At 41.8% G+C, this 14484-nt stretch overlaps 1 protein-coding gene across 1 annotated transcript in view; it reads right to left on the bottom strand.

Annotated features, from left to right (window-relative positions):
* Nucleotides 1-1838: 1838 nt before the first annotated feature.
* KDM5B (lysine demethylase 5B) overlaps nt 1839-14484 on the bottom strand; it is a 55041-nt gene continuing 42395 nt past the window's right edge. Inside the window, exons 20-27 of the mRNA XM_040535502.1 lie at nt 14291-14429; nt 11560-11739; nt 10554-10712; nt 8271-8756; nt 5877-5988; nt 4305-4459; nt 3386-3712; nt 1839-2709 (exon numbers count right to left, since the gene is read on the bottom strand). Coding sequence (XP_040391436.1) covers nt 2572-2709; nt 3386-3712; nt 4305-4459; nt 5877-5988; nt 8271-8756; nt 10554-10712; nt 11560-11739; nt 14291-14429 — 1696 coding nt within the window. The 3' untranslated portion in view covers nt 1839-2571. The remainder of the gene's footprint in view (nt 2710-3385; nt 3713-4304; nt 4460-5876; nt 5989-8270; nt 8757-10553; nt 10713-11559; nt 11740-14290; nt 14430-14484) is intronic.

Consider the following 14484-nt stretch of genomic DNA (forward strand, 5'->3'; position numbering starts at 1 on the left):
CTGCTGGAGTCACAAAGACTCTAAATCCCACTTTCGCATCCTAAACAGCCCACCAGGGCCAAAGAGTGGCCCACAGGCAGCTCTGCTCTTGTGGGCTAACGATGGGGTGGGGGTCGGAGCACTGCCAAGTCCATTGCATTCATTGAGCCTGATGAGAAATTTTGTAGTCAGAACCATCAATAAAAATCACAACTTTTTCTTGGTTCTTAATCGCATCGTATTTCTTATGGCACTTCTTTTTAAACAGCCATCTCTTTAATGGAAATAAAAATAAAAGGAATACCATGAGAGAAAACTTAGTAACATTTTCAGCTACATCAGAACACTGTGCAAGCTCCTTCAAGTTTGTTCATCTACCTGCTTTAAAAGGATGACACTACAGATCGGTTCTTTTTCCACAGCTTGGATTGTTATCTTGGCATTGCACAAAGATTTCTTCCAACCAAAATCACAAAACATTCTTTTAACAATTACAGTAAATAATGAAGTCATAACGGGAAAGTATACACACATTTAACTGATGTAAGTGTGGTCAGGCCGACTGCCTCTGCTCGTTTTAGACAAATCATCTATGATTTGATGCAGAAGAATCTAGAACAGTTAAAAATCAACGTGAGACTAGAAAGCATAACTAAAGGAGTAAAACAAACAAACAAATCAACAAAAGGCATCTCCCCAAAACCCAAGCTAACAAACAAACAGAAAGCAACTAGGAAATCTAATTCCTACAGAGTTCTCTCTCACACATCCCCCACGTCGTTGTCAGCCACACACTGCTCAAGGGCTTTGCGCTGTGCCCAAAACCTGCACATTGTTACTGCAGGGGAAAGGTCTAAAAATGGCAGAAAAATGTTTACCAGCCATTTCCTCTCGATGAGGAACTGAGGGAATACCAACGCTGCCACATTTCTGGTGATGACAGGATGTCCTAAAGAGAGTGCTCTCTCTGATAGAAAGATCTCCTAGACCTCCCATCTTCTAGGGCCTGTAAGTTTCACCCTTGGCAGACAATTAGCCCCAACACTGGCACCAGTCCATTCCCAAAGGAGCAATTATATTCTGCATTAGCAATCGCTCTCCAGTAAGCCTCAGGTGCTTCAAATTCAAAGCTTGTGGGCTCAGAAAAATAACTTATTCTCAGAGGTCTTGTCCCCTCTGAGGCAGAACTGTTGCTACTGCTGCTCTTTCCCTGTGCTCCTGACTCCACTTGCTTTTTGTCCCTTTCCTGTGCCTCTCCTCTCCCTCCACGCCTGGGGGAAGCTCTGGGCATAGTGCACTTGGTTATTTTATTCCTTTCGTCTCCTTCTTACTGCCTGCCATCAGCTGCACCGCCCCCTTCTTCCCCCACATTAAGGTCCTCAAACACAGCCTTTGACGGAATCATAACCTGTCCAGAAATTTCCTCATTCCTCAGGTTTTTAGCCCAAACACAAGCAGAAGCAGCTGAAAGGAATGAGAGAGCACTCTGTGGACTGCCAACAAGTGCGCTGCCGGGCCAGCTGCAATACGTGCTGCAGGGAGAGTCCTTCCTAAAGGAGGCAGCTGCACCAGGCCGGCAGAAGGAGCTGCCCCGCACCTTTGCCGCCTGAGTCAACTGCCCACTCCTTCACCTGCCAAACTGCAGTCGTGAGCCTCTGTTCACCCGACCTGTAAATAACCACAGTTTTGGAGTAGCTTTGAAAAGACTTGAAAAACTTTTTTTTTTCGATGTAAGAACCTGAGTATAAAAGGTAAGAAAATACCATTGCATTTTTTTCCTTTAAGAGGGAATTCTCTTGAATATAAGAACCCATTGACAAAGATCTATCCAGAGGGAAATGAAACTGCATTTCAAGCTCTCTAAAAACACCAACATTTAATTTTATAACATAACCAGGGGTTTATTCCACAATATAAACTGCAACATTTGATACAAGCTACCCAAAAAAGGAGAAAGCCAAAATACAGCTGTGGCAATTACTTTACAGAGCTTTTTTTTTTTCTCTCCTGTCTTCTACGTCACTGGGCCGTCAGTGACACTAGGATCTAACATTTGCTTTCTGTACATCAACCAATGCTAAAAGCAACACGCTGTTCAGAATTGTCATTCCAGTCACTGAAACCAGACATAGAAGTTATTGCTCAGATAAATAAACCTAGTCTACGAAAAACAAAGTGGAAAAAAACCTAAAGTCTCCAAAGAGTTAACAGAGTAAACAGGGATTTCCTCAAAAGAGGATTTATTGGAAAATCCATGGTGCAGGTTTTTTTGCACCTAAACCAAGCTGAATTAAATATGCCGGTAAATCCCAGAGAGGTAATTTAATGCTGTACAATAAAAGGTGCATGTTTCAAATGCCTTCCAAATTGGTGGGAACCCCTGCTAAACAGTCAGCTTCTCAAACCTCAACAACCACAAAGATCAAGGGAAAAATACAAAAGTGTCAAAAATTGTTTTGAGTTCTGGAAAATGATCCCATGAGGATAGAAGTAGCACCATTTGCAATCTGGTTCTTAAACCAGCCCCTGTGGCTTTATTGGAAAACTCTGATAACCTTCTTTACTCAAGTTCTGAACGGTTTATGGGGAGTTTTACTTCCGATACTGAGAGTCCTTCCCAGTGCAGCTGATGCAGATGTAGTCCTCCTTCTCTGCCATTTCTGGAGAGATGCCCACGCACACCTGGTGGAACCACTGGTTGCAGCTGCCATCGCACTGGACCCAATCCACCTAATGGAGAACAGATACACCGGGGTTCAGAGAAGGACCAAACAAATACTCAGAGCATTCACTAGTTATTTTTCAGCTCTTAATCTATTTAAATGAGTACAGAACATACCATTCTACAATTGGCTACTGCTGGATATTCTAACTTGTGCTCACCACTTTCTGGACTGCTGCAGTCCAGCTCCTCTGAAGCTGAAAGAAGGGCACACTTCTCTTATCCCTCCTGTTGTTTTCCCACCTATAGCAAGTTTATGGGTGATAACTGGCAGTCCCAAGCATCTGGCAATGTCCCTCTTCTCCATTTTTCAGTACGGATAGACCTATGCAGAGCTTTAAGACACTGTCCCTATCCATAGGAAATGCAATCCACAAAGTCTTTCTACACCCATATTTCAAGAGCACCAGTGAATGTGGTGTCTGCACATCCCCATCTCCTTCTTCCAAAACTCCATGCAGATGTTTTGATGTCCACCCACCTTCCCCATTTCTAGTTATTCTTGGAGAAGGTGGAAAGGATCATTACTAAAGGTGTCCAGCAACAGCAGACAATGCCTCTGGATTTCTAAGTGCCTCATGCTCTCTTTGTAAACAGCATTTCTGTAGACAAAACATTTTCAGTGCAGCTGAATGTTCCAGATCCCAGCATTCAGGACACCACAGCGGGTTTGTCTTTACTGACCTCATCTCCCTCAGGCTGGAGACAGTTCACAGCAGGGCAGATGGCATCCTCATCCTCAGAGTCCTCCTGCTCAGAGAATGACATATCTGAGGGAAACAAGTGGCTTTCACTGGAACGCTGCATCTCGAAGAGTCGCTCACGCTCTCTCTCCAGTTTGTTAGTGCAGAGATCCCTTGAGTGATTCAGTTTCAGTTTCTTCTTTTTGGGTGTTCTCATTTTTTTTACCCTTGCTCTCTTCTCATCACAGAAGCTCTCTCTCTCAAAACGCCGCTTCAGTTTTCTTTCCATGTAACTAATTCCATCCTTCTTTCCCCGGCAACACTCATTCTGTTGGGAAGATATTTTGACAAGCTGTTAAGTATACAACTAACATACGTTCTTCTGTTGTTCTATACCCTGCGTTTAGGAGCAGTCTTAAGTAAAAGTGTTCAATGTTTGACAAGAGGGCTGCCTTTTCAGCCGAAGTGTGATGTGTAAGGGGGAGTGGGGGGTGGGGGGGCAAAGGTTAGGGTCACGCTCAAGTGACAGAAGTTTATGGAAAAAGAACTCTCATTTCCTGAGTCCACGGCTTCAGAGGCAGTTAAGAAGGTCTCACACAGGTCTAACACAAGACAAGCATCGCAATTCGAATTAGGATAGATGTACTTAAAATACAGAGAGTGACTGTAAAATCCAGATTCAAATAGCAGAAATGCATTAGACCACAAATTACATTCAATTGTTTGTACAAATTTGTTACTGACTTCTTGACCCCTTTAGAGCAAGCAAAATGTGTGTTCATGGAAGTAGACGCACACACACACGCAAACCTCATTGTAAAGCTTTTATGTTCAGGCAGACAAATGTTTTTTTCCCAGTTTTGGGACTACACCTCTATTGCAAAGTGACCCCAATCTCATTGCTGTCTTGAGACACTTGCCTTCTCATTTGTCGGTCCAACTGATGACTTCTGCTCTGTCTGCAAAGCAGGGCTTTGCTTTGTGAATAGGATCTGGTACAGCTCCTGTATTTCAGGCAGAGAAACCTGTAGCAGCTGGGCTTCCATCATCAGCTCATCCAGCTCTGTGCTAATGACTATTACGAAAGAGAGAAAAGAAAAGGAATTCTTCCATGTCAGCACTGATAAGAAATGCACAGATAATGAAAATTCTTCTCCGGTAGCACATAAAAAAAAAAACTTGAAAGACTTTTTTTTTTATCTGCAACTCTACAGATTAACTCTTATCTGTTCCCTCTTCACTGCTCATTTTTAACAGCAGGGTTAAAAAGAGATAAAGGCATCCACAGAAGTTACTGAACAGTACAGTGACTCAGTACCCTTCCATGCTTCCATTTCTTGCTGGTTCTAGGGTAAAACACTGCCATTGTTCTTGGCAATTTCCACTTCCTCTGAAGATACAAGAAGTGTAATGATCCCACTACAAAACAAGCGGATGAGATGAACAAACTGAGTGGAATTTGTAAGTGAAGCCAAGAGGGGAGAAGAAGAAAAGCTGAGAAGATGAACCTTGCAACTGATTCCTGCTGTACAGCCACCATCTACTACTGCAATGAAGCTTACAAAACCTGCATTAGGCTTTTGAAATAGACACAGCTAGGATACATCAAAATCACTGTCTATTTAATAACTCTTTAATACAGTATGCCAGAAAACTCAAATAAGGCCTGTACAGTTAAACTTGGTAGCCAAAGGACTGCTCTGCTTGATTTTACATTAAACTGAAGTAAATATTTTGTGTAGTATTAGTACGGATGAAGCTGCACTGACTTGAAAATGTGAAGGTAAGGCTAGACCTGGGTCCCTACAGCATGACGCATCAAGAGAAAAAACTATAATCAGCTTCTTGCAGTCCTACAATGATGTCACTTCTACCATGTCTGGGTTAGTCCAAAATACACAAAGTCTGAGCTAGGAAGTGTGCAGAACTGTACTGAACAGCACAGTGCCTGGAAAACACCTGCAGCCACGACAGCTAAGGAAACACTCAAGAAGTCTCTGTGGCTGTGACAGCCGTGCTGCAAGCAAACGTATGTGGACCTGTGTCCTACGGAATAACTATCCTGTTGTCTCCAGCACTACTTCCCTATGCCTATGTTTTTCCTATCCAGTTCCTACGATTTCAATTGTCTTTTTCTTCCCAAATCCTCTCCCATCCACTTCCATATCCTGCAACCCGCTTGGCTGGCCTCAGCTCACTGTGCGCTTCTGTGCATGCGGGAAGGGGCCAGCTGTCTGCTGATGCCTCTTCTCCTACCATGCCACATCTTCTCGTTACACACATGGGAAATCTGTACCAAGAATTCACCCCTCTACCAACATGGGACATGAAGTTCCAAAGCTCCTGAGGGGATAGAGAAGCAGACACTGCTGCTCAATTCTGTGCCTCCCTGCCATAGCCAACTCCTATTGACCAGGACACTCTCTCTTCTCCATCAAACGCATGAAAAAAATAAATAAAATAAAATAAATATCAAAGTGAAGATTACAAACCATGAAGTGGGATGCATTGCTGTCCTGTAGAAAATGGAGAATGTAAATATATGGTTCTGTTATCCCAGTCATGAGGCATGGAGAATGACATAGCTCCAATTGTTTGCGAAACCTAGAAAGAAACAAAACATAACATAATGCATAGATATTTTCAATACACATTTAGTTTTGAAGTGTCAAATAGCTGCAAAAATCAGAATTTGTTTCTCTTACAATTCCTTAAGATTTGTATTCCTGCAAACTGTTCCATCTGTTACACCTAAATCCTTCATCCTAAACCTGGAAATAGGCAAGAGCAACTTTATTGTCAGAATTCTTAGCTGTGAATTGTAATTTCCACAAGATCAGAATCTAGACCTACTGCATGAAACAGCATGCTCTGCCCGTGGAGCACAGACAACACAGTCACTGTAGGAATAAATCACCAACTTGTGGAAGCAAGATCTTCAGCTCTGAAGTTGTAAATATTATCCTTTCTTTTGTTCATAATACAGAAGTCATTTCTCACAGAAAGTGATCTGTTACAATCTAACGAGATACCAAACTGTTTTGAAGAACTTTTCATTACATCAACACACGCAGAAGACATGCCAATGGTAAAGCTAAAAGGGCCATTCAGGCTGCTCCATGGCAGTTGTTCCCCTAACCTGCCACGCTACTTCCAGATGTCTCACCTGATGCCTCCCAAAAAATCAATTACCTCACTGCCCAAGTGTCTGGGCCCCTTTCAAAATCTGGCTAAACTCCTCAACTGCTCACAACTGTTTTTCAAATGAATTTCTCAAACTCAGTTAAATGCTCCACCTTCTTCACTTTGGCCAGTGCCAAAGAAACCCAACTCCAGTGGTTACTGCTACGAGCACCTCTGGGGAACAAGTGTTGCATTACCCTGGACAGCAGGGAAAACAATTGTTACGGGACAAGAGAGCAGTGCTGAGAAACTTGATTCAAAGAAGAAAAACTTCAAGTCCATTGAGACTGAGGCTTTGGCTCAGAGCTTGTACTGAGCTGGCTCTGGAGGGCACCTGCGAAGTGCCCTCAGCACTGCTGGCTCCAAGAAGGGACCTGAGCTGACGCTGGGGCCAGATGCCCTTCACCAAGCCTCACAAGACCTTCTGATTTGGGAAATGCAGTCACAAGGACTAGCTCTCCTGTAGTTACCTTGACCTAGCAGGTTTTCTAACTTGAGCTCCAGACCACACAACAATGGTTATGTTGCTTTCAGCTACGAGGCAGTGCTAGTTGCATTCCACGCTGAGCTAATAAAGCTACGTTAATAAAATTAGCCTTACTGTTTTCTATTTCTGCCCCAAACATCGGTAACATGCCCACAGTGTTGCCCAGCTTTATCAACTATAAAAGTTGGTCTAGTAAAATATACTTTTTATACTCTAAATTACCAGAGAAATTCTCTTGGGTGCCTAAAAATAGCTTTGATTTCTAAAGTTAGGCTTGTCTGTTTGAAAAATGTGGTCAACACAGGCAACTTGTTATCACAGCGTTACGTGAGAAGCAGCCTCAACATCTCCTTGAGCACGTGTGGCATTTTATATGGAACTGAGCATGGAAACACCGACACAGACCATCTTCAGCAGGGTTCAACTAGCAAAAGTAACATTTCTCAGTAAAAACATGAGAGCAACAGTGCATTTAACTTCAAGGTATTTTATATTCTTTAGGCTGCACAGGTCTTTTATTTCGCTTTTTTTTTTCTGCGTTTATTATCTCAAGAAAGCTAGAAAGCTTAACCCACTTTCCTTGCCCTTTTTGCTGAAAGATCTCTTTACTGGAGGCAGCTTCTGACTCCCTCGAGATCACACCTAAAACACTTACTGCAGCTTAACTCGGGGTAGTATTAGCCAAGATTCCGCTTGGGAGTTCTAGCATAAGTGATAAGGAGAAGGAGCAGCAGTGGATGAAGACATCCTGCTGAAAACAACCTTGTCTGAGTTCTAAGCTTGTTACAAACTGGAAGGTTGGTGCCTCTGCTACTAATTCTCAACGTTAAGATTATATTCAAATACTTGTAAGAAAAGACTAATTGAATACTGAGAGCTCTTAGAAACAACAGCTTCAGCTTCTGTCGTTAATGGTGTCATCTTAAATCAAAGAAGCAGAGAAAAGGAGAAGGAAAAATAGGCCCTTTAGGAGTAATTGTTCTCAGGACTCCAGCAGAAAAAGAACACCAAGCTGTTGCTGGAGGACACGCACATCCTGGCTCACTGTCAAGACAGAAGACTAATTCCTTGTATCTGTAACGGAACACACAAACAATCTGTCTCGCCAGGATTTGTGAGCAGATAAAACATTCCCAAAAAACAGAGAGGTGTTTAAGACTGTTCTTGCTGACCACATACCACCCACAGCCAGGAAACCCTGAAGCACTCGTCTTACCTTATTTGTCTCTGGCAAATGGCCTGCTGTGGCTTGCCATCTGTTGTACAACAATCCTGAGCCAACTTTGTCTTGTATAAGTTTTAGATTCCCTGAATATAACATTTGTTGTGCTCTGTGCTGCCAGTTCACAGTTCTCTCTATCATATACCGTAAGGCATCGCCCTCAGGAAGCCTCACACGGATACGCTGCAAGGATGCCAGCAACGGCAAGATTTTTTCTAAAGGTGGTTTTTCTGATCGATGACAGTGTGGACAGAGCCATACACGAGGTCCCTGCAAAATGTTGGGCACCGAAACACAGCTGGTATGGAAGAACCCTCTGCAGAGCTCACACTGAATCATCGGAGCAGCCGGCTCTTTCTGGCATAGACAGACTTTCATTTCTGCATCCTCTTCATTAGACAGCACCTTCACTTCATTTGCTGCTCGGAGAGACCGCAGTGCTTCCATCTCCTTTAACCGGGCTTCCCCGAGTGTAGCCATCTAAAAGGGAGTTCAGAGAAAGGGATGTAATTTCTAAAGAAACCTTACTTACTAGAAGTGGGGAGACCTGGGCACAATCACACTCTTAAAGATATGCTGGTGACAATTTCAGATGTTTAAAAAGCTCCTCGTCCCTGGGGACTCCCTTCAAAGCTTTCAGTGTTTGAAGCAAAGCAGTTACAAGGATACATACTGATGCAATTTCAGTTTGCTTTCATTTTCTCATCAGGCCCAGAAATATAAAGCTTATTCCCTTGCAAAAATAACATCCTAACTCCCTTCCTCTTTGTTCTAAATCCTTCGTGTTTGTTACTACAAAAATATTACCTTCATTAAAGCAGAATAAGTTCTGACAAGCGCAGATTTGGTTTGCAAGTGCTTCTCTACGAACATGTCTCTCAAATACGTAGTGTGATTCTGTGTAATCTTAAAGAACACCTGAGCAGTTTCCAGAAGTATAAATGTATCTCTGATATGACACAGAGCCATATCCTGACCTGTGTGCTTAATCTTTAATCTGTGTGCTTTCCCTTTTTTACATCTACTTATGAACCTTTTTTTTTTTCTTCCCATGAATCTTTAGCATTATCTGCTATTAAGGATAGCAATATAATAAGTTTAAAAAGGCTATTAGTTGCAGCTGCAACTAATGAATTCTCTACAACGTTATTACGCACTAAATATATACAGGAAAATAGGCAGGCTCACAGGCATATAAACATATACAAAACACATTATTATTTCACACATCATGGCTTTGAAATGTGATGACTAGTGAAATTAACCTACGCAAAAATTAGAAAACTGTGTTCAGAATGTCCAGGATTTGTGCACAGCACAGTACATTGCTGAGGGTACTGAGTGCTGCAGCTACAGCGCTGGGATGGTATCCCAACCATTCTGAAAAAAACCTCCACTATAATAAGTTCCCCTCATACATCAGAAGCAAAACCTGACTTGCCAAATGAATGCATTTTCCTGGGTGAAGTCCAGTGCGTATTCTCCTTCAATAACACAACAGTCCGTGAGAGATTATCAAGTCAAAGAGAAGGAGGAGGTATGATTTAAAGGACCCAAGCTTTTCTCCTTCAAGCACTCCTAGGAGGGACTCAGTCTGTAAGTCTGGGTTTTCAAACATGGGAGGCCAAAAAATTAAGAACCAAACATTTGGGTTTCAAGTAGTTGCCATAGGTTAAAACTGAATTGTGCCACACAAAGACAATTATATTCAAACCGTACCAAATTAGTACTGCTCTCACTCCTTCATTAATCTGCTCTCCTTCATTAATCACAATCTGACTGTGGTGGAAGCTCTGAAATATAGGTCTTTTGGGATGAAGCACTTTACCACCAGCAACCAGATTTGCTCCATGCAAAACTAGTATTTTACTGACTCCATAATACAAGAGGTTTTCTTTAATTAATGTTCATGTTTGTTTTAATTATAAATGTGTTGTCTTACTGATTTTTTTTGAGAGGACCAGGCTTCGGAAAACCTATCTTTAACAAGGTTTTGTTATGGATGGGGAAAATACGTCCCAATTTTTGACCTTTCTGTGCTTTGTCAGGACATGTGCATTGCCTTGCAAGCTGTAAAGCTACTGCATGCACGGCAACAACACACACAACTAAGCAATTCTGGGAAGTCTGAAACAAGTACGAACTCCTAGAAGTTCTTCTGAAGAACAGCAGAGCAAGCAGAAAGGAGTGAAAGGCAACACTCCTGCACGTGAGGCAAACACAAAGGTTCAAAGAACTTACAAGAAACTGCATTTAAAAAAAAAAAAAGTCACATACCGCAGATGCAGTGTCTTTGCTCTCAGAAAGAGCTCTTTCTAAGTCACTCAAGCTCTCTAGCTTAGTGCTTTTCTTCTTTCCGCTTGGCACTGGCTCCTTCAGCTTCTTCTGCTTTCTTTTAAGATTCAATATTCCAATATCACACCGGGGACATAACACCTAGTGAACAGGAAAGCAGTATTGTCTGCAACATTTTTAATGCATTCATCTGGCCTTCACACAACCACATACAACAGGGATTCCTGCATTTTTTTTCCATCAAAGATTTGGGAGACTAGGGTGAGGTTATCTGGAAAACAGGGAGAGCTGGAAGGTTAAAAAGTCAATTTTATACAATGGGCAGACTGCAAACACCTGGATGTTTAACTCAGCCTGCTGGTACATGAGACAGCTGAACAGCTTCCATGTGATTTAAGCTGGAAGCCCTGCAACACAGCAGGGGGCTTCACAAGCTGTGTCTCATTCCCCAGCCAGTCCTAATGGAGGAAGGTTGGGGTGGCAGAGGGGTTCAGTATAGGCTAAAAAGTGTGGATTGCTCAAGAACTGCAGATGTTGACATACATGCAGCAACAGATGCAGAGGGCCAGCTAAAGCACCTACAACTTCAGCCTTACCACAGCCCAGCCAAAAAGCCCTGCAGTCATCACAGCTGTGGCGGACAAATGAGATACAGATCTACACTCCAGCTGCTGCAGCCTGACACACTGAAGTAAGTTCAGTGACACAAATTTGCAGTCTTCCTATACTCTTATTGGAAATGTTACTGTGGAACAGGATTCTCATATCACCCACTTATTAATAAGAATATAGAAAGTAAAGCTAAATCTTAACCATTTTCGAAGTTTAAAATTAACATGAAAAGCACAGATCAATGAAATAACTTTAAGATAGGTAATATAATCCTAAAACTTAGTATTTACTGCTATTTGATGAGTTAATACCACAACTCAGATGTGCTTTTGCTGTCATATGAATGGTGGTCTAATCCAGAGCTGAGATCTCTTACCTCCAGAAGAGAGTAAGGGGAGTTCTCGCACAGAAATGTGTTAGCTGCACACTCCTTCCATGCCTGAACTTCTGACACCAAGGACTCGAGCCTCAGCAGATAGTCCAGGTGCACTGGAATAGATCGACCCCTTGTGACGAGTTCCACTAACGTGTCCAGTACCGGCACACGACCTCCAACCTGTCAGATTATAAACGAGGAAATGCTTGATGTATAGAAGACATAGTACGAATCACAATAAATTATTTAAATTCACTGAAGGTAGAGAATTTATTGCTTAGACACTTTCATCACTTTCGTGCCCATTATTTCAACATTTGAGCTGCTCATACTCTAGCCATTAAGTACACAGCCAAAACCAATAGAAGTTAAAAAAAACTTACCAAATAACAGTTAAAAAAGACTGCCAACAATATAGCCAAGCCCCCAATCTAACAATCTGCATTCCCAGTAGAAAATCAAATTAATTTCGAAACGGACCCAGAAGGCAAATCCAAGCCACTCCTCATTATGCCAAGAGCAAGGAAGAATTTCAAATAGCCAATTTGCCACTTGAGAGTGACCTCTGCTCATTCACGTGGCAACTGATGCTTAAGGCAACAGAGTTCCAAGTTCAGCAGTAAAGCAGGACAGAGAGGTAATTTCTAAAATAGGCAGTGATTTGGGACTTGAGACCCATTCATCCAGAACAACCCTGACATCTCTAGCAGCAAACCTCAAACAACAGAGACTAAGAGCTGTCGGCAAGTCACAGTGACCTTAGGCATTTACACAAGACTCAGACTGTGCAAAAATTCTTGGCACACACAAAAACATTTTTCCATATTCAGTAGGCAGAATTTCAGAATCTAAAGTATGACATTAACAAATGCCCCCCAAAAAATCTACTTCTTAAGATAACCCTCAAAAGTTAGTGAATTTTGAATACAAACTTTGTTCCTTCACAAATTTAAAGCCTAAGAAAATAATTTTTTAAATAAAAATTTCTTGACTCATTTAAAATCCCAACTCAAGACAGATTGGCCTGAGAAAATTATTGCCAGGTTAGAGCTCACTTTATGAAGAAAACATTACAAAAAACGAAAACTTAAGAAATTATTTGGCAATTTATGTCGAAATGTGACATCACTGCAGTCACAGACCAACCCTTTCATCATCTGTACACCAGCGCCTTGCACCAGTACTTGTGAGGCTTGAGACATGAACCACTTCAAAGAGATGGTCCAGCCTACAATTATTCACTTGGGCTTGAATGAGCAGTGTCTGGCTGCAGGAACAACAGTGCTAACATGAGAAAGGAAGTGGGCAGTGAGAAGGAAGGAGAGTTAAGCTGTCACTGAACTGTAAATAAGCAAAAAAACTGAAAACACATGACAGGAAATTGGATCCTCAAAGAAAACTGTCTGAAAGGTCAAAAAGGTCTTCAAGTGAGAAGTCCCAGAAGCCAAAGTAAAAACTTGTATAGATCTTTCTCTTTAGAGGACACTTTTTTTGCTCACTCGAAGACTTATTTCAGAGCGCAAACATGAAAACAGAAATCACACAAGGCTGGAAGGAGCTTCAAAAATGAAAAGGGATAGAAGAAACAGGGAAGGAGGAAGAAGCCAACTAACTTCCATTTCCAATTTCTGACAGAACTATGTAAAATTGCATGTACTTTAATCTATGAAATCAAAAGCTGACCATAAGCAATAGAACAAGAAACAGCTTTGAGACTGACCACGCTTAATGAGGCCATACCTCTCAACCCTAAGATATGTGAAATGCCACTACGATACAGCTGCAGAAACAGCAAATGAATTCTACAGGGCCTCAGAAGAGGCAATTCTACCACCAGCATCAGAATCTCTATAGCATCAGGTCTTGCTGAGATGTCACTCGCAGTACAGTACAGTTTGGAGCATGCTCCAGATAGGTGCATTCAAAAATGGAGAAAATAAAGGGCCCGGACAGTTGCCTGATCAGGATTATTTCTGGATCAGGAGATGCAAGTTTTTTTAGAAGATGCTACAGGAAAATGATTTGTTCAACCAAGCAAACAGAGGCTGTTGAAAGAGTTTTAAATACTTTAGGGAATCTGTTTATTCAAGAGTCAACAAGCTGAACTTTGATAGTGTCACGAGCTCCATACTATGTGTTATATGAGTACTGTAAGATTATGAACTTCTTTCACACTGTAGCTGTTCTTTAGCTTGCTGACGTTATTGAAAGCATGCTCTGAAATTAAGATGCATTCCTTTAAGTTAGGACAGTGGTTGGGGAGTCTTTGCAAAATGACTTCTACTAGCATACAAACCAGTTAACCTTATTTAGTAAGGGTGATCTTCGTAAGAATACCGGTGTTTTTCTGTCATCTGCAGAATAGTACACACAAATTGGATTACCAAGTAGTACGAGCATTGTTACCAGTGACTGTGCAAAACTTACCTTAAATAAAGTACCATAATGCTGTATCCTTTTAACTTGACATTTTTGTTAATAGCTCCTTTACAGATTTTATTGTGGTCAATTTATTGCAGAGGTGCATGAATACAGATCAGGTCCAGAAACAGAACTAAAAGTAACAGCACTCATCAGAGCATAACTGCTCCACATTTAAGGCAACAAGTTATACATTAGGCATCCATAATTCTGCAGGATACTGAAGCACGAAGCACACACAACATGCAGTGTGTTAACATGACAGCAGTTACTATCAATCCCCAAAAAGCTAACAGCTCATTTTACGTACCTGTAAAGATTCCACTTCCTGCAGCCAGTCTTTGGCCTTCTGCACTGCATCTTTCAGTGCAACACCATTTGGGAGATAGGCTGGGATCTCCTCTATTTCTTTCAGTGCTGCTACAAGACTGCTCAGTGACTGCCGTGGTCTAGGTATACAAAACAGCTCAAAATGTAAAATACTGCAATACACTTCAGGTATAC

The sequence above is a fragment of the Cygnus olor genome, chromosome 24 (assembly GCF_009769625.2).
Source record: "Cygnus olor isolate bCygOlo1 chromosome 24, bCygOlo1.pri.v2, whole genome shotgun sequence".
Classification (NCBI taxonomy): domain Eukaryota; kingdom Metazoa; phylum Chordata; class Aves; order Anseriformes; family Anatidae; genus Cygnus; species Cygnus olor.